The sequence below is a fragment of the Borostomias antarcticus genome, assembly GCF_949987555.1.
Source record: "Borostomias antarcticus genome assembly, chromosome: 31".
In the NCBI taxonomy this organism is placed as follows: domain Eukaryota; kingdom Metazoa; phylum Chordata; class Actinopteri; order Stomiiformes; family Stomiidae; genus Borostomias; species Borostomias antarcticus.
The window spans coordinates 5,163,334-5,183,453 of NC_140264.1; the positions used below are offsets into that span (position 1 = coordinate 5,163,334).

The 20,120-nt window shown below is 42.2% G+C and overlaps 1 protein-coding gene across 1 annotated transcript; it reads right to left on the reverse strand.

Moving 5' to 3' along the window:
* Positions 1–798: 798 nt before the first annotated feature.
* LOC311327234 (uncharacterized protein) lies at positions 799–16,617 on the reverse strand (the record flags this gene model as incomplete). Its single annotated transcript, XM_084460268.1, has 21 exons — positions 799–1,134; positions 1,247–1,273; positions 1,655–1,841; positions 2,102–2,233; positions 2,806–3,071; positions 3,477–3,691; positions 3,846–3,904; positions 4,073–4,230; positions 4,424–4,487; positions 4,602–4,864; positions 5,483–5,759; positions 6,910–7,439; positions 8,391–8,440; positions 8,557–8,709; positions 9,028–9,198; positions 10,984–12,763; positions 13,579–13,674; positions 13,799–13,945; positions 14,604–14,822; positions 15,056–15,298; positions 16,614–16,617. 21 exons carry the CDS (start codon positions 16,615–16,617, stop codon positions 863–865), a joined length of 5,313 nt encoding a protein of 1,770 aa, XP_084316394.1. The 3' UTR covers positions 799–862.
* Positions 16,618–20,120: the final 3,503 nt, after the last annotated feature.

Sequence of the window (20,120 nt, forward strand, 5' to 3'; positions counted from 1 at the left end):
ACATTTTCTCTAAATAAAAGGAATAAAGCCTTGTGCTTGATGCTAAATAGTCATCATCATTACCTCATATCACATGTGAATAACCATGTCAAACATCATTACCTCATATCACATGTGAATAACCATGTCAAACATCATTACCTCATATCACATGTGAATAACCATGTCAAACATCATTACCTCATATCACATGTGAATAACCATGTCAAACATCATTACCTCATATCACATGTGAATAACCATGTCAAACATCATTACCTCATACACGCATACATATTAAACAAAATAACCGTCATTACCTAATTTAATATACATATTTAAAAATACAGACCCACGTAAAAACATGATTATTGTGCCATTATTACAAGGACATAATTATAATAAAACAGATATGTATAGAAAATGACCTGGAGTCCCTTGTGATCCCTGTGTAACAGAGGTTCCTGATTGGCTGGTGGACTAAAATAGAGTGATGTCACCTGGAAATCTGAGGATTGTTGTTGGCAGTATTTATATTCACACATTTCCCCTGGACAGACAGTACCTTAGTCTGTATGATAAATTAAACACACAGTTCAGAGGGCGTATTAGAGGTGTGTTTGATTTATCTCACAGAGCTGGTACTTTTGGGAACGTCACTGTTCTAGTGAGATTAATCAAGTGCAAAGACATTTTGTTCAACCGTTAACATTCACACAGACATGGCCACGTTGACTACAGGGATGTGATCTCTGTCTAGTATCTCATCTGGACTACAGGGATGTGATCTGTATCTAATGTTACAGTATCACCTTGGCTACATGAATGTGATCTCCATCTACAGTATCGCATGTTGAGATGAGATACCGTAGTCATGTTCGATCTACACACCTCTATATTTGTCCTCTAGCTCCTTGGCTAGACTATTCTTGTTCATCTTCCTCAGGATCTGTAGGGTGACGTTCACTGCTTCCTTGCAGAACCTATCCACCATCAGGTCCACCGTCTTCTCTCTGGTAGCGTTCTCCAGATGGGCCTTGCTGAAAGGATCGAAGCTTTGCTCCGACTGGCAAAGGTGCCGCTGAAACGTCGTCAGTTCGGCTATCTCCAGCCCTTCCAGGGTGTGAATCAACAGGTCTTGAACCGTCGACACTGCTTCATACGGAGAGAGAGAGGGTGGGGGGGTGAAAGAGACAGTTGAGGAAGAGGATGTTGTCCGGTGTTTATCTGATCACGGGCAGGAAGGAGGTCAGGAGAGAACATTTACCTGTGGAGGTGCTTTCTGTAGTTGAGGCTGTAAATGACGAGGAAACTTGTCTTATTATTCATGATTCCAGTATCCAAATTATTATAAAACCAACAACAAAAGGTGTGAGTAATAGCTTGTTAAAAAGTACAAACTGAACCTTGATTGCCAATTGCAACTTAAAGGTGGAATTCTAGATATAGCCGTTACTGCCATCCCCCCCAAAAAATTGTATGCGCATGCAAATTACATGCAAATGACCTTTTATGTCACTGTCACACTTGTTGGGGACTGCAGTAACAGCTACTGTGTATATTTATAAACTTCTTAACCACCAAATATGGAAGAAAGAAGGCAGACTGTGTTATCTTCTCATACTGTAGTCGTACTGCTGCAAGTAACATGAATTTGAAATGAAGATACTCTTACCTTGAAGCAGGATAATACTTTCCCATATGTCAGTGTTGACCAGAGACAGGTTGGTGAAAAAGGACTCCAACAATCCAGATGAACATCTCCTCAGGATGAGCTTCACTGTCTTCACACTGCTGGGTACAATCACTTGAAATGCCACTATGTAGTTTTTAAAGTCTTCATAGTCCTCAAATACATAGTTCTGTATACAAACAGAGAGAGAGAGAGAGAGTGAGTAGGCAGTGCATAGTATTTGATTTATAGAATATTCAAACAACATCCAAGTTAGCTCATATGCAGGGGTGTGGCTCAGTTTTAGAGCCAGTGACCTTTAACCCAGAGGTTATCCTCTAGGCTTCGACTACGAGCTGGCTAACTGGACACCAGTGTTGCCTGTGTGTCCGTTACAAGTTTGGCGCACGTTCAACGTAGCAACGCTAAGCAAAGACGCCCCATCTTTACCGGGGGCTGAACGGTGAGCCTCTGATCAGCCCAGAGGGTGTAGCCTTGCTCAGGCATGAGCCGACACCTGGAGGAGGTTGTTTCAAGGTAGATTTCCCTTCGTCCGTTCCTGGAGTTCCTCCTGTTTCTCACCTGGAACACAACGGTTGTTCTAAAAAAGGTGTGACATACCTGTAGAACCATTTGTATCAAAAGTAGAACCCTCTGAGAAAAAGGCTCAAGACAGAACCCCAAGGTTCCAATACAGTGAGAACCATTTCCCATAATTTGCTGTTTGGTCCTTTCTGAGATGCAAGGGTTCTGCGCGGAACCTTTTTTTCTTCAGAGGGGTATTCCATTGTCTCAGTGGTTCTATACAACACTCTTATTTCATCTTTTAAGAGCTCTAGCAAATCAGAATTTATAGCAGCCCAGCACAAATTTCATTGCAAATAACAGTGGACACAAGTTTCATAATGCTGAAAAAATCCTGAAATCTTAACTATGGCCATAAGTGATGGGACAAAGCAGCAGCCAGAGAGAATGTGATTTGGAATTCCTCGTCTCATATATGGCAGTTGGGTAGGAAGCTGTTTAAATGACAGATCAAATAAATATCAAAGTTGATTAGAGCACAGGTACTGCCGTTTAAACAGCTTCCTACAGACAGAAGAAGAAGACAAAGACCAGTGGAAGCCAGACACGCTTACTGTCGCTTATCTTACTTCAATAACGTTGTCGATGTCGACGTTTTTGGGCAGCAGCAGCGCGTTGAGTGTTGACTTGTCGTCGGGGTCGCGAGGCAGCTGTTGGAACAACACCACCATCGACCTGACGGGATTCACGGGGGCGCCGGCCTCCTTGGTGAGGCCATGTTTGCAGAATCCAGTGATGTTGATTATGACGTGGGAGTCTGTGGTCATATAGGGGCGTTTAAACCCGATATAGTGACCGGTCACGTGAATCACAGACAGGTAGTCACATCCTCCCTCTGTGAAGCAAGAAAGCAATAACAAGAGTATTCACACACTCATCATTATGTTACTGTAGAAGAGCTTTTGTGATGTCATGGTGATCCAATTAATCTAAAACCGTTTCATTTCACCGTTCTTGAGATATCGTGTTCAGCAGGCCCAAAACACCTTTCGTGAGATCAGTGACCCTTCACCTTTGACCCCCACAATGTAAATCAGTTAATCCTTGAGTCCAACTGGACATTTTACCCAAACATGAACAAATTCCGTTAAGCTTTTCTTGAGATATTGTGTTCATCAGGCCCAAAACACATTTTGTGAGGTCCCAGTGACCTTGAACTTTGACCTTTGACCCCCACGATCTAAGCAGGTCATCCTTGAGTGCCAATGAACATTTGTACAGTGAAACTAATGTCACTCACCAGAGTGGATCTCGCAGTGTGGGAGGTGCAGCTGACAGACAGACCCCTTCAGACATGTGAATTTGAACAGGGGTCCTGCAGGCCTCTTGCCACTGTGGGCTAGAAGCCTCCTGTCCCAGGTGACTGTCCTGTAGAGCACCTCCCCCTCTCCCTCCATCCCAAACGCCAGGCCTGTTGTTCTGCACTGGAACACGCCTGCATGGAGGCACTGGAACCTGCGGGGCACAGAAAGCACAGTTGACGAATCACTCCCTGAACTCTGACTATAGGAATGTTTACAGAAGTCTATTCCATGTTCCAACAGGTTGTCTTGACAAAATGCCCCCCCCTCTTTCCTACACACACCCTTTAGAAACTTTAGAAAAGTACCTGTATGATCTATTGTTCTCATGAACAATGGTATCAGGTGTAAAGCACTCCAATGTGACCTAAATGTAAAAACATACATGGGTCATCAGTGGATTTTTCCTGTAAATAATATAGTTGAATGTGTCAACAGTATCTTTAACTCAAAGGTAAGGTGAGGCAGCCATTTTGGGATATTTTCGAGTCGATTCTAACGTGTGTTGTAACATGGTGGGCACTGGGCAGTGTACCGGTGTCAGAAGGTTAGGACAGCTGTGAGAGAGACTCTTTCTGACACGCTCCGCGTCTCTCTCCGCTCTGGAACCAGCGCTGGACGAGGGCCAACTGCGAGGGCGTGGCAGTGGGCGGGGCTCTCGGCCTCTGAGTTGAACACATGGATCATCAGCTTCTGAGAGGAGAGAGAGACAGGGAGAAAGGGAGAGAGAGGAGGAGAAAGAGAGAAAGGGGCAGAGGGAGAGAGAGAAAGAGAGAGAGAGAGAGTTGAAGTTGGAGTTCATATCTACAGAACCATATTATGCATTGGCATGAAATCAGTGAGTGATCTGATTGTTTGGTGCATTATAGTAAAAGTTTTTTCCCACGTAAAGTTCCGGAATAAGAACTTGATTCGACCAAATCCTCAGCCTCATCTAGACGGGATAATTCCTAAGAGGAAAAGAAGATTTTACATTTATATTTTCTTCCAGTCTGCCTTTCAAAGCATCTTTAACTGTGTGTGTTTGAGGTTGTGTGAACGGTCGCATCTCGTCTCTTTCTCACCATTCCCTGGGGATCTTCTGACTTCTTGGACGCTTTTCTTCTCGACCCCTCAGAGGAAAGAGAGAACTGCGGGAGGACCTCATCCTCCCGTTTCACCAGCGTTTCACTAGACTCTCCAGACATGTGGTAATCTGAGAAGCTGTCAATGCTTTCGCTGTCACTTTCATCGGAAACCCCCGAGTCGGCAGTGCTGGTGTCTTCCGGACGTCGTTTTGGTTTTCTGTGTTGAGCCCACCATTCCAGGGCTCGGGATCTGGAGAGAGCTGGAGAGAGAGAGAGAGAGAGAGAGGGAGAGAGAGAGAGAGAGAGAGAGAGGGAGAGAGAGAGAGAGAGAAAGGGAGAGAGAGAGAGAGGGAGAGAGGGAGAGAGGGAGAATGAGGGAGAGAGAGAGAGAGAGGGAGAGAGTGAGAGAGAGAGAGAGAGAGAGAGAGAGAGAGAGAGGGAGAGAGAGAGACAGAGAGAGAGAGAGAGAGGGAGAGGGAGAGGGAGAGAGACAGAGAGAGACAGAGAGGGAGAGGGAGAGAGAGAGAGTGAGAGAGTGAGAGAGAGAGAGAGACAACTCAGAACCAGCAATGTCACAGAAACCATGAGGTCATAACAGTAACAGATGTATACGGACTACAGAATCACAGTTCAAACACTCTGACTGCTTTTGCTTGCTAGCTTGCTTCACCGGTGTCAGAGTTCACGGGTCGCACTCAGAAGTGACCATGATAGATAGACATAAACTTTCATGATCCATGCCAAATTTCCTCCAACGGGGATCATTGACGTTCATATGTATCTATCATGGTCATGTCCGAGTGTGACCCACCACAGAGCTGACCGGGAGGGAACGTGTCAGGGTAGGCGGACAAAACCATGTCCTCTTTGTGTGTTACCTCCTCGTTGGAGTGTCCTTAATGTCCGAGAGAGGTCAGGCTTGTCCATCTTCCACAGGATCTTCGGTGTGATCTTTCCAGCTCCCTCAGAGTCGTATCTCTGCACCATCTGATCCACTGTGTCCTGTCTGTCAGCGTTCTCCAGCTGGCTCTCTGGGATGGGAGGATAACCAGGCAGGCCAGTAGTCAGGAGAGACTGGAATCTCTTCAGGTCAGCTTTGTTTAGCTTCAACAGAGTGGCCAGCAGCTGATCAGGAACAGTCAGGATTGTGGTTTCCTGTATCAGAAAGATCAGAGAAGAATACGTTTTTGGCGGCGCCACCTAAGGTGTTTTTTTCTGGACTGCATTTCCCAGAGATCACTTGAATGACGACAGCACCTGGGCCTATCCTCTTTCTTTCCTTTTTTAAACCATCCTATCCTCTCTGGTGGACCAAACCCTGCTGTTTGGCGTGAAACGCGTCACTAACTGTGGGAATGTCACCCCAGACAGTAGGCTCGTCCTCTCAGAACTGCACAGGGAAAGGCACTCATGAATGGGAGGTAGGAATCATTATTGTGTTACCTCAATCGGTGATAGAGTAGCGAAATTGACATTTATTTATATGACTATTATTATTATGAGTAGTAATATTTATTCATATTTATTTATATGAGTTTATATAAATATCAAATATATGTATATTCAAAAATATTTGATCACTTTAGCCAGGTGTGGTTTTGCTTGTGTGAATCCATCTTCTCCTCACCTGAAGGGTGATCATGCCCTCTTCTTCCTCACTTCGGCTGGAATATCCAGATGAGGACATCAATCTTTTTCTTCCTAAAGGAAAAAAAATAAAGAAGGTAGATACTGTGATTTGATAAAGCAATTATTATCCATAGTTTGATAGATTAGAAAATCAAATTAAATCAGTCTCCCACGGCAAAAGTGGGTTTCAGAAATGTAGTTGTGTTTTCATGGGCATACTAGCGTAGTATGCAACCGTGCTCAAGACTAGAGGGTATTAGAACATAGAAGCCTGATTATGCCTATAAAAGTTTTATAGTTTGTGAATTTCCAAACTTAAAATGCCAGCTGCAGCGAAAACTCTCCAAGAATCATTAATAACTAGAATAGTGAAGTTATTTCAACTTGATTGAAGTGGCATGCATGTGGAATAACTACAATGTTAGAAATACAAACTGAAAGTGTCAAACTGTCACCTATGACGTTGGGGTGAGACAGGTAGCTCCACAGCTCAACGGAGGGCCCCTCCTTAGTGGGCAGAAGCTCTCTCTCTGTCTCCATCTTTGGTCCCATTATGAAACGACAACAAACACTCTTAAAGGTCCAGTCTGCACAATCACTTCAATCTTAACCAAAAATACAGTGGCAACCTAAACCACCCATGAATGTTAATACATTGATAAGCTGTAGCACCTACCTGGCAGAGGACTGCTGAGACGCCCGGGTTCAGCCTAAACCCTGGGTAGAGGGGCTCAGTGAATGTGGCGTGGAATGTGTGCAGGTGGGTCATTGTGTCAGAGGAGACGCTGTAGAAGGAGAGTACGCCACCTGGCCAGTCCAGGTAAACTCCTACTCTGCTGGACTGAGGTAACCACTGAGGTAAAACAGTCTCTTCCTGATTGTGCCAGACAAAGAGTCTCTGATAATCCCTGCCCAGACTCCAGGATTTGTCATTGGTTCCAAGTCCACAGGGAAGACTGTGTCCCTTCCTACTGATTCTCCGATATGTGACTCCTATCAGACCCACGTCCTCCCCCTCCTCCTCCACCTCCCAGTAATGGCGTCCAGTCAGACCCTCTCTACACAGCACCTGTGGCTCTTCATCAAACCTCTCTGGGTGATCAGGATACAGCTGATCCTCTTCAACCCTCTCCACCCTCCTGTTGTCCTCAGACAGAGAGAGCTTTCTGAATGCTGTGTTTGGGTCCAGTGTGAGATCACAGGAATCTACACATGAAAATAAAATAGAAGAGTTCAAACAGAGAAAGTTCAAATGGAATGAACAGCAGTAAGACTTGAATGTGCACGGGGGAAATATAGCGACATGCAGTTCACAGTCTTGCTTTGTCCATAATCAGGCTTCCTCTTTGTAACTGGCTGCTGTAAATGATGAGGACTGGTGTGCTAGGCAATCTTTAGGCTGGTCATATTCACTGATGATGGTTTAACGTGATGATTGCATCAGTCATACTCACGTGTATTGATTGTCATTGTAGGCTATCCCTGGCATCTATTCATTTTCTAAGGCTAATTGTTTACAAAACCTTGTATCCCAAGTGCACCTGAATGGTGCCAATTGTAATCAGTGAATGTCTGCACTGTGAATCCTCCCAACATTATAATCGTAATTTAATGCATTTGAATAATAATTTCAGGCCTAATACATCAGGACATATTAAATCTATCTGAGACCAATTTGGTTAGTATGCAACCTTGTATAGTTAATATCAGTGTTACACGAATATCAAATTATCAAAAACATTGAATAATAATTGTGCTCCCCATGCATGCAAAAATGGGCGCTAGCAAGCTAATACATCTGCCCCCTACAGGCCATCTGACTAAACGTGCTATCAAAGCGTTCATGACTGCCTGCCTGACCTGAATTTGCAGCGCTGCACCATGGGAAAAACACTCTTTGTTGCTACCAAACGTATGAAAAATGAACATGAAATTACATCGGTAAGGTTGCAAACTCAGACTCTCAAACTTCAATGTAAAAACTGATAATTACAGAAAATTATTTTTGTAGAAAGGACATTGCATTGAAATTCCTTATTATACCAAGAGAACATCCTTGAGTTTCAAAGGAGGTTCTTAGGGGGTATATACATCTCAGACAGGGCTAACTTATCATGAGAGCAATGTTAAGAACCACCACCACTAACAGATACATACACTTCTTAATCAGCTGTGGTTTCACCCAGATCTCTTCATTGTGGTCCACACTGTGGGAGAGGCAGAGGAAGAGACAGTGAGAGAGCGACACGCATAGGGAAACACAGCTTACGGACACAAGTCTGTATATCAAGTATGGGAAATAGTATTTATGATCCACACTAACTTGAGTTTCTCCAGTCGATCAGAGAGCAGCTTCACTCCTGAGTCTCCTGGGTGATTGTAGCTCAGGTCCAGTTCTCTCAGGTGCGAGGGGTTTGACCTGAGTGCTGAAGCCAGAGCAGCACAGCCTTCCTCTGTGACTCGACAGAAAGACAGCCTGCAGAGAGAGGTCATCGGGATGATAAAACAGCCCTTTGCTAGTGATAAGTTATTTTCCAAAGATAACTGGAAAACTAAGTCAACATAAAATTGTTTGCACAACTAATGAATAACAGCAAATATCAGTTTCAATAGTCCAAAAATCTCCAGTGTAGTTGTTCAGTTCTTTGAACTAATATTGCAGAGATTGGCACAACATTGAGATTTTGAAATCCTTCTAAATTAAATCTTGTTTTAAACAAAACAATCTGCCATGCAGGTCTGTATTGTAGCACAGTGATGAGTACATTGAGTAAGTGTGTATCCAAGTACTGACCTCAGTATCTTCAGTCTACAGTTCGGACTCATCAGTCCAGCAGAGAACAGCTTCACTCCTGAATCCTGCAGGTCATTCTGACTCAGGTCCAGCTCTCTCAGGTGGGAGTTTGAGCTGAGAGTTGAGGCCAGTGCTTCACAGAACCATGCTGTGAGTTCACAGCCAACAAGTCTACACCGGAGAAATGCATTATTTTATTAGAATATAAATATTTTACTACAGCAGAGTGGTGTGTGGGAGCACACATTCATACGAGGGGTAAAGCTGTAGGGGTAGTGTGACAAAAACTCAGACCCTGATTACACTACATCATTTTTCTGCATTTTTCCCGAAGAAGACCTACGTTTGTGCCTAGCACTCACACTACCACGGCCAAAACGAAGCTCGAACCTGGAGGCGGATCGATACGGTCGGAGCTGCATTTTGGAGGTCGAAATCCGGAGCTGCGTTCTAGTGTAATTTGTTGGTGACTGTTGGCATTGGTTGGATGGCTCGACAACTGCATTTTAAACTCACAATATTATAGACTATGCTACTAGCCAAGAAAAATATACCCTTGATTGCTGTAGCTCAAACTCGTAAATCACCAGTTTGATGTGCTCTTTAATGGTGGTGTGATATGTGTTTGGAATTTCGCGTGTAATCGCGGATCGTTTTCCTCGTTCAAAAATGTAGCCATGGACCTCCGTGCTAGTGTAATCCAGGCCACAGTTTGGCACAGGAAAATGCTAGTGTATGGGCTAGGTGCCTTGCTCAAGGGCACAACAGTCGTGATGGTCATACTGATGGACCCAGGATTTAAACCAGTCACCTTTCGGTTGCTGGATCTCTTCTTTGACCACTGCTCTACCACGACCACCACTACAATGTACGTTGTTTAATTTTGTCCTTCCAACTATCTTGTATTGTCATATTTCCTGCAAAGTACACCTCCTGCATGGTGAATATGTCTTAAGGAAATAATTCTTTAATATCTCAATTACTGCGTCTGCGCATATCAAGGCCAATTATGATAAAAATATGTATTTTAACCTGTGCTCAATGAGATATTGGGTTGACATGTAAAGAAACCTCTGTGAGTACTGACCTCAATGTCTCCAGTTCACAATATGGACCTCTCATGGCATCGAGAAGTACTCTCCCATCAATGTCAAATAACCCATTGTAACTTAGGTCCAACTCTATCAGAGGAGAGTCTGGTGATTGGAGAATGTAGGCCAGTGACAAGTAGTGCTCCTCTGACAGAGGACAGCCAGACAGTCTGTAAAAACAGAGAAGATATTTATAGTGTGGGTTGGAGTAACGTTACAGTACAGTACATCAGAATTAAGTAATCTTTTCTAAAATATGGTGAAATTATGTAGTGCTGTTTGGAGGGTTGAGTAATGCCTCTATGGTGTTACAGACTCTTATTATTTGATTTACAAATCACCATTTACAGTGTCTTTCATAAATCCCAACATTTCACCTGCTGTGGACTAGGACAAGGGCAAATCTCATTGGGTTTGGCAACTTAACTGAACACAGACTCAGTAGCTATGATAGGTGGCACTCAACAATAGAGCTGTGAAACGATCATCATCATTGCAAAATATCCTATAAGAATTCTGTTCATCCAGCTTCAGCCATGAGGATTTCCTTGAGTTTCTACTGATCAAGTTTCACAACAAGCTAAATCGACAAGGCCAGTCAGGCATTTCAGTGAGAAAAGTAAGGACATTACTGGTGACTACAATAAATATACTCATAGATTGTATTGACTACACTACGGTATACTGTATGTCAGTTATTGCATAGAGGTTTTATTTATAAAGCAGATCTTCAATAACATGAACACACTAATTTCAATTAAATGTTATGTAATATAATTAAATGTTATGTAATATAAAGTACGAAGCAGCCATTATTAGCAGGCTATTATTAATGTAATTAGTGTATGTGCATCACAATACTCACACAGCCTTTCTGCATTTCCTCAGAGCAGGGATCAGTCTCAGACGGCCCTCATCTGTTGTGTTGTATTTCCTCAGGTCCATCTCATCCAGCACATTCTGTGACATCAGAAGTGCATTGGCCAGTGCTGAGCAGTGATCCTCTGAGAGAACATCTTCATATCGATCTGGTGACATGAGGAACTTGTCAATGTCCTCATGTACTGAATTGTCTTTCATCTCAGTCAAGCAGAGGATGAGATTGATGTAACTCTCAGGTGAGATGTTCTCTACATCTGGCTTCCTAAGGTATTTCTTCATCTCCTCAACAGTCTCCGAGCTGCTCTCTGTCTGTGGCAGAAGGCCTTGTAAGAGAGTCTGGTTGGACTCCAGTGAGATGCCAAGCAGGAAGCGGAGGAACAGGTCCAGATGTCCATTCTTACTCTGTAGAACTGTATCCACGACTCTCTTCAGCACCTCATGCAGGGGCAGCTCTGTCGACACATTCTTCAGGAGAGACTCCAGTGAGCTGATGTTCTTGGTCACACAGCAGTAGAACACATAGACAGCAGCAAGGAACTCCTGAAAGCTCAGGTGCACAAAACAGTACACCTTCCTTTTATACAGCCCACGCTCTACCTTCAGGATTTCTGTGCAAAATCCACTTTCCACTGCTGCTTCATTGACATCAATTCCACACCTTTTCAGATCTTTCTCATAGAATATGAGATTCCCCTTCAGCAGCTGTTGGAATGCCAGCTGGGCCAGTTTCAGAATTAAATCTGTTTGTGATCGCAAGATTTCCTGTTTGTTTGTCACATAATTCTCTTCATACTTTTCTAGTGCCAGCTCTGTTTGAATGGTCAGGAACTGGATGTACATATTAGTCAGAGTTGTAGGGATTTCTCCTTTCTTGTTTTTACTCAACATGTGTGCGAGAACCTTGGCAGTGATATAACACATGATAGGCATGTAACACATGATGTAGAGGCTCCTGATTTTCTTGATGTGTTTCATGATTTTTTGGGCTAGCTCTTCATCTTCACTGAATTGCTTCCTGAAGTACTCCTCCTTCTGTTGGTCTGTGATGAACCCTCGTACTTCTGTCACCTGGTCAATGTACCTGCGTTCAATCCTATTGGCTGCTGCTCCAGGTCGTGTGGTTATCCAGAGCAAAGCAGAAGGAAGCAGATGTCCCTTGATGAGGTTTGTCAGCAGCACGTCCACTGATGATGTCTGCGTTACATCAGTCAACCTCTTGTTCTGATTGAAATTGAATGGAAGTTTGCTCTCATCCAGACCATCAAAGATGAAAAGAACTTTACAGGATGCAAATATGTTTGCTTCATCTATCTCTGTAAGTTCAGGGTGGAAGTACTTTAGAAGACCATGCAGACTCCACTGGTCATCTTGGATCAAATTCAGCTCTCTGAATGGAAGCACAAAGATGAAATCTATATCCTGATTGGCTTTCCCTTCTGCCCAGTCTAGGATGAACTTCTGCACTGAGACTGTCTTTCCTATGCCAGCAACGCCCTTTGTTATCAGAGTTCTGATATGTCTCCGCTGTCCAGGACGGGGTTGAAATATGTCATTACAGTTGAGAGGAGTAGCTGATTTTTGGAATGATTCAATCTGCCTGATCTCATGTTCTGTATTAATCCATTGACTCTCCCCATCATTGATGTAGAGTAGTGTGTAGATGCTGTTGAGAAGAGTTGCTTCATTTTCTGTAGTGCCCTCAAAAAAAAATCGGAACCTTGTCTTCAAACTGTGTTTAAGTTTCTCTTTAACTCGGAGTATGACTGCAAGATGAAGTACACATTAATTAAGACATCACTTTATAACAATAAGATCCATAAATATTTAAAGACTATCTATAGATTCTTATGTGAATGTTGGTTAAGACCACATTAATGTTAGTTTCCCCACGTGTGTGATACTGTGTACAGTATTTAATCAAACATACTTGTGTTCTGTGTTACTGTGGTCACTCCATCCATGTTGGCTCGATTAACTGGAATGGAAGTATTGTTTAATTTGACTTAAAGACAAAATCAAAATCTACTCGCCACACCAAAACACTTTACTAAAATGTTTTTCAATTAATTTAAGGTGTCTTGAAGTTATGTTGACCTTTTCTTATCAGCTAAAGGTCTTGTCACATTGTACACTGAATATATGATTAATGAAGGATATCATTACTAACTAAGTTCTTGGTTAGTACTTTTTATGCTTCATGTTATTTATGCATTTTATTTTAGATAAAATATTTAATCAGTCGTGTTTTTTTAAGATGTCGGGTATGTTAGTAAAAAAGCATGCAATAAATACAATCTCATCCATTATTTATCTGAATTGCTCTATTACCTTAACTGTTTGGATCTCTGTAATTTCTCCGCAAGATCATTCTTGTCCATCCTTGACACTGGTGGACGGACAAGAATGACCTTATGAAAATGAGAGATCAACAGTGAAGGCAATACCTGTTCATACGTAGCAGCTCCTAGAGCACTGATTGTGGTTGTGTGGCTGTGGTGTCTTGAGATGTTCCCCTTACAAACACAATGAAAGACAGACAAGCAAATACAAAATTGAGTGTGACTTGGTAGGTTGGTACCTTGGAAGGTGACATTGCCTTTTATAGTAACGTTGCTCATGGTTGGTGCAAAGATAACACTTCCTCCCTGAGCTCTGAAGGAGGGATCTGCTTGTGCTACAAGGACAAATCAGACACAGGCATACACACACACACAGGTCATTTTCCATTAAAAAATATTTTAAAATACATGTCATATTGTACACTGAATATATGATAAAGGAAGGATATCAGTACTAACCAAGCTCTTCGACCAAATAAGGCTCATGCTCCTGGAGGATCCTGTAGAAGGCTGATTTGACCTTTACTCCCCCGGAGGTTAAGGTGCTGTACAGATTCCTCATCTGTTGCTGTCTGCTCCGCTCGGCAACGATGTCAGAGTAGAGCTCTGGATGGATAATACCCTTTTCGAGCAGGTCGTCTACTATGGGCATCACCATGCTAACCCTCTGAATAAGCCTTACCCTGTGTGTGTCCACAAACTCTGCATCTTGAAAAACAGCACATATACTATCTGTTAGTGCTCATCATTACTAATCAAGCTGAAAAAGCTCAATGACGAGCCTTTTCTACATCTCAAACCATGAACGGAAAGCATCTGTGTAATATAGTTAAGTGCCCATTGCGAATGCAACTGTAGGCCATCTGCCGTTACGCTTTGCTATGGATTTAGATGGGAGATGGTGCAATGAAATAAAGGACTGCTGACACGACTGTGGGCTGGAGATGGGGACGAGTGTAAAAGCACAAGTGTCCTTGTTACGGCTCCACAGTCTTTGCCTCCACAAACACCCTCCTCTTCTCCATCCGGGCATCCGGAATGCACTGGCTACTCCATGCGTAATAGTATTCCCCATAGTCATCATAGTAGTCACCGTAGTCATCATAGTACTCAACTAACCCAACTTAGTACTGCTGTAGTACATTACCAGTAGACAGACATTACATGACATAACATACAAAAACTACAATGTTACATTAAATTCACTTTTCATTAACTGTTGTACCTTTATATTCATTGATTAATGTGCTTGACAGGTCATAACGTTTCATCCTCCTCAGGATCTCCAGTGTGATCTTCCCAGCTCCCTCTGGGTTGTATTTCTGGACCATCAGATCAAATGTGTCCTGCTTATCCGCGTTCTCCAGCTCGTTCTCTGGGATGGGAGGATAACCAGGCAGGCCAGTAGTCAGGAGAGACTGAAATTTCTTCAGTTCTCCAATGTCCAGCTTCTCCAGGGCGGCCGGTAGCAGAGATGTGCCTCCTATAAACACAATGAATGACAGACAAGCAGATTTGAATATACTGCGTGTGGCTTGGTAGCAGCCTGGCATCATCCAGACTCTAAACAGACATTTCACTAGTGAGCTGATCACTAACTTGGTAGAGATCTGGTACTGTATGTTCTCCCTATGTTTGCTTTTAGATAGTTCATTGTTGTTATTGTGCAGTGCTAGATGACAGATTAGATAAACATCATCTAACAACAAAGCTTACCCAAGTCCAGGACCAAATGAGGCTCGTTCTCCTGGAGGATCCTGTAGAAGGCTGATTTGACCTTTACTGAGGTTAAGGTCGCGTACAGCTCCCTCATCTGTTCCTGTCTGGTCTGTGCTGCTTGGATGGTAGAGTAGAGCTCATCATGGATCATACCCTTCTGGAGCAGGACACTTGCTATGACCATCACCATGACAACCCTCTGAATGAGTGCAGGCCTATGTTTGTCCACAAACTCTGCATCTGGAGAAGAGAAATACGCAAATACACAAACAGTTACTCAGTTGTAACAAGTTTGTTACTGCGGTTATTGCTTCTCCGCCTCCACGGGAATGCCCGGTGTGCTAACATTTGTGGTAACTGGTAACTACCAGTTTCTCAAATTAGCTCAAGTGCTATTCCTAGTGTCTCCTAGTCTATCTCTAGTGTTATTTCTAATATTTCCTAGTTTATCAAGTATTATTACTAGTGTCTCCTAGTCTATCTCTAGTGTTATTTCTAATATCTCCTAGTTTATCAAGTATTATTACTAGTGTCTCCTAGTCTATCTCAAGTGTTATTACTAGTGTCTCCTAGTCTATCTCAAGTTTTATTACTAGTGTCTCCTAGTCTATCTCCAGTGTTATTATTACTAGTGTCTCCTAGTCTATCTCCAGTGTTATTATTACTAGTGTCTCCTAGTCTATCTCTAGTGTTATTTCTAATATCTCCTAGTTTATCAAGTATTATTACTAGTGTCTCCTAGTCTATCTCAAGTGTTATTACTAGTGTCTCCTAGTCTATCTCCAGTGTTATTATTACTAGTGTCTCCTAGTCTATCTCCAGTGTTATTACTAGTGTAGTAGCCTCCCTGGGTTGTGCTTTTGGGATTCAAGAATAGAAGCCCTTAACAAAGTTACTGGATGGGCATTTGATACATACCCTTCACCCAAGTGACTTCATTTCAGTACAAGTAGGTCAAGTTCCTTTGACTGTATTATACACATTCTGAGAAATGTAGTGTAAAAACTGTGTTCAAATGTCTGACACACACACATCACACACTCATACACACACTCATACACACACTCATACACACTCATACACACACTCATACACACACACACACACACACTCATACACACACACACACACTCATACACACACACACATGCAATCTTACTTTTAAGGTCTTCTTTGCTCTCACTCTGCTTGTCATGCGAGGATGGTCTGAAAATGAGAAAACAGGCATTCGGTTTAATTTCAACAAGAACTGAGTAGCACTTTTGTATCTTTCTTTTCTAAACATTACACTGTGTGAATTCTAATTCAGAGCCATAACTAGTTTTTCAACAAAATATCTCTGAAAAGTAAAGTATATAGAGATTAAAACAGATCTAAAAATAATCTGTCACTCAGTACAGTATATGCATGTACTGTATAGTATATTATGTATATATAAGTACAGTATATGGATGTTTGTTGTTGTTGTTGTTTTTACCAAATCCCCATTTTGCCTTTTGAAATCATCAGTTGAGAAACTGTGATCTAGAGACATGAAGGTCTCCCTGAATCTCACGCATCTCTATATCCCCTATCCATCTCTATATCCCCTATCCATCTCTATATCCCCTATCCATCTCTATATCCCCTATCCATCTCTATATCCCCTATCCATCTCTATATCCCCTATCCATCTCTATATCCCCTATCCTATCTCTATATCCCCTATCCATCTCTATATCCCCTATCCTATCTCTATATCCCCTATCCATCTCTTTATCCCCTATCCATCTCTTTATCCCCTATCCATCTCTATATCCCCTATCCATCTCTATATCCCCTATCCATCTCTATATCCCCTATCCATCTCTATATCCCCTATCCATCTCTTTATCCCCTATCCATCTCTATATCCCCTATCCATCTCTATATCCCCTATCCATCTCTATATCCCCTATCCATCTCTTTATCCCCTATCCATCTCTATATCCCCTATCCATCTCTATATCCCCTATCCTATCTCTATATCCCCTATCCATCTCTTTATCCCCTATCCATCTCTATATCCCCTATCCATCTCTTTATCCCCTATCCTATCTCTTTATCCCCTATCCATCTCTTTATCCCCTATCCATCTCTATATCCCCTATCCTATCTCTATATCCCCTATCCATCTCTTTATCCCCTATCCATCTCTATATCCCCTATCCATCTCTTTATCCCCTATCCTATCTCTTTATCCCCTATCCATCTCTATATCCCCTATCCATCTCTATATCCCCTATCCATCTCTATATCCCCTATCCATCTCTATATCCCCTATCCATCTCTATATCCCCTATCCATCTCTATATCCCCTATCCATCTCTATATCCCCTATCCTATCTCTATATCCCCTATCCATCTCTATATCCCCTATCCATCTCTATATCCCCTATCCATCTCTATATCCCCTATCCATCTCTATATCCCCTATCCATCTCTATATCCCCTATCCATCTCTTTATCCCCTATCCTATCTCTATATCCCCTATCCTATCTCTATATCCCCTATCCATCTCTTTATCCCCTATCCATCTCTTTATCCCCTATCCATCTCTATATCCCCTATCCATCTCTTTATCCCCTATCCATCTCTATATCCCCTATCCTATCTCTATATCCCCTATCCATCTCTATATCCCCTATCCATCTCTATATCCCCTATCCTATCTCTATATCCCCTATCCTATCTCTATATCCCCTATCCATCTCTATATCCCCTATCCATCTCTTTATCCATCTCTATATCCCCTATCCTATCTCTATATCCCCTATCCATCTCTTTATCCCCTATCCATCTCTTTATCCCCTATCCTATCTCTATATCCCCTATCCTATCTCTTTATCCCCTATCCATCTCTATATCCCCTATCCATCTCTTTATCCCCTATCCTATCTCTTTATCCCCTATCCATCTCTATATCCCCTATCCATCTCTTTATCCATCTCTATATCCCCTATCCTATCTCTATATCCCCTATCCATCTCTTTATCCCCTATCCATCTCTTTATCCCCTATCAATCTCTTTATCCCCTATCCATCTCTATATCCCCTATCCATCTCTATATCCCCTATCCATCTCTATATCCCCTATCCATCTCTATATCCCCTATCCTATCTCTATATCCCCTATCCCATCTCTATATCCCCTATCCTATCTCTATATCCCCTATCCATCTCTTTATCCCCTATCCTATCTCTATATCCCCTATCCTATCTCTTTATCCCCTATCCATCTCTATATCCCCTATCCATCTCTTTATCCCCTATCCTATCTCTATATCCCCTATCCATCTCTATATCCCCTATCCTATCTCTATATCCCCTATCCATCTCTATATCCCCTATCCATCTCTTTATCCATCTCTATATCCCCTATCCTATCTCTATATCCCCTATCCATCTCTTTATCCCCTATCCATCTCTTTATCCCCTATCCATCTCTATATCCCCTATCCATCTCTATATCCCCTATCCATCTCTATATCCCCTATCCATCTCTTTATCCCCTATCCATCTCTATATCCCCTATCCATCTCTATATCCCCTATCCATCTCTATATCCCCTATCCTATCTCTATATCCCCTATCCATCTCTATATCCCATATCCTATCTCTATATCCCCTATCCTATCTCTATATCCCCTATCCTATCTCTATATCCCCTATCCATCTCTTTATCCATCTCTATATCCCCTATCCTATCTCTATATCCCCTATCCATCTCTTTATCCATCTCTATATCCCCTATCCTATCTCTATATCCCCTATCCTATCTCTATATCCCCTATCCTATCTCTATATCCCCTATCCTATCTCCTCTTCTAGCCTCAATCTTCACATTGGTGAACAGGATCTGAGGTCCTGGTAAATAAATATCCTTTCAGGTTATGAAAGTTGATGTTTTGCAATTTAGGGAGTTTGTCTGACCTCTGGTGACATGGAATCTGGTCCTCTTCTCTCCCTTTTCTGTTCCCTTTCTCTCTCTCCTTTCTCTTTTCGTGTGCTGGTCCCTCCATCTCTCAGTCTCTCCCAGGTCTCTCCCAGGTCTCTCCAGTGTCCAGTATCTATGAAACCTGTGAGTAAGCAGACATTTTGAGTTATCTTAGTCAATGCACCACTTGGCACTAATTGAAACATACAGGCCACCATCTGTACATGTTGTGAAATAGGTTAACATACAAGCAACAGATGGAGTTGAAGAAGTGGTGACTCAGTTCTGCCAACTAGTTAATGTAGTGTTGGAGATTGTGTATGGTTTAATGTAGTGTGTATGGTTTAATGTAGTGTGTATGGTTTAATGTAGTGTGTATGGTTTAATGTAGTGTGTATGGTTTAATGTAGTGTGTATGGTTTAATGTAGTGTTGGAGAGTATCGGTATCTGTCCGATGTGCAAAATAGGGACGATGTGAACAGCCAATGATTATTTCTGTCTATCTGCTGTCATGTGTGTAGTTGTCGAGAGGAAACAATGCGGTAAATCTATGATTTATCGGCTTTTCCAAATGTTTTTGAAATAGAGACAGTGTTTCCATGTGTTTTTCAGTAGGCCTATGTATAATATTTGATTATCATAGAAACTTGTTTTATACAGATCATATCTACATCGGTGAATATTGGTTACCGACCATAATAGCAATGTTAATATCTGATATCGGGAAAAATGTTCATATCGGTGCATCCCTAGGTGTAGATGTAGTATATTTTTTATACTGTATTATACTGTATTACATCAATACATTTGTATTACTCTCATGTAGTAATCATTTTATTAAGAATCAATCAAAGAATAAGAATGGTCAAACATTGACCATTTAGAATACTAGTTGACCGTTTGTGACTATATTTGTATTCCTTGTGTGCAAATTTGTTTGTCATGTAGGCAGGCATGCTCAATAAAGTGATGATTCGACGTTTTCTGTCTATCCATTCTGTCTTGTAGCCTACCCTCTATCCTGAAAGATGAAAGGGGTCCATATCAGCATTGGGGAAAGAAAAGACAGTTGTTCGCCCAGCAGATTAAGGTGGGGCTCGTTTTT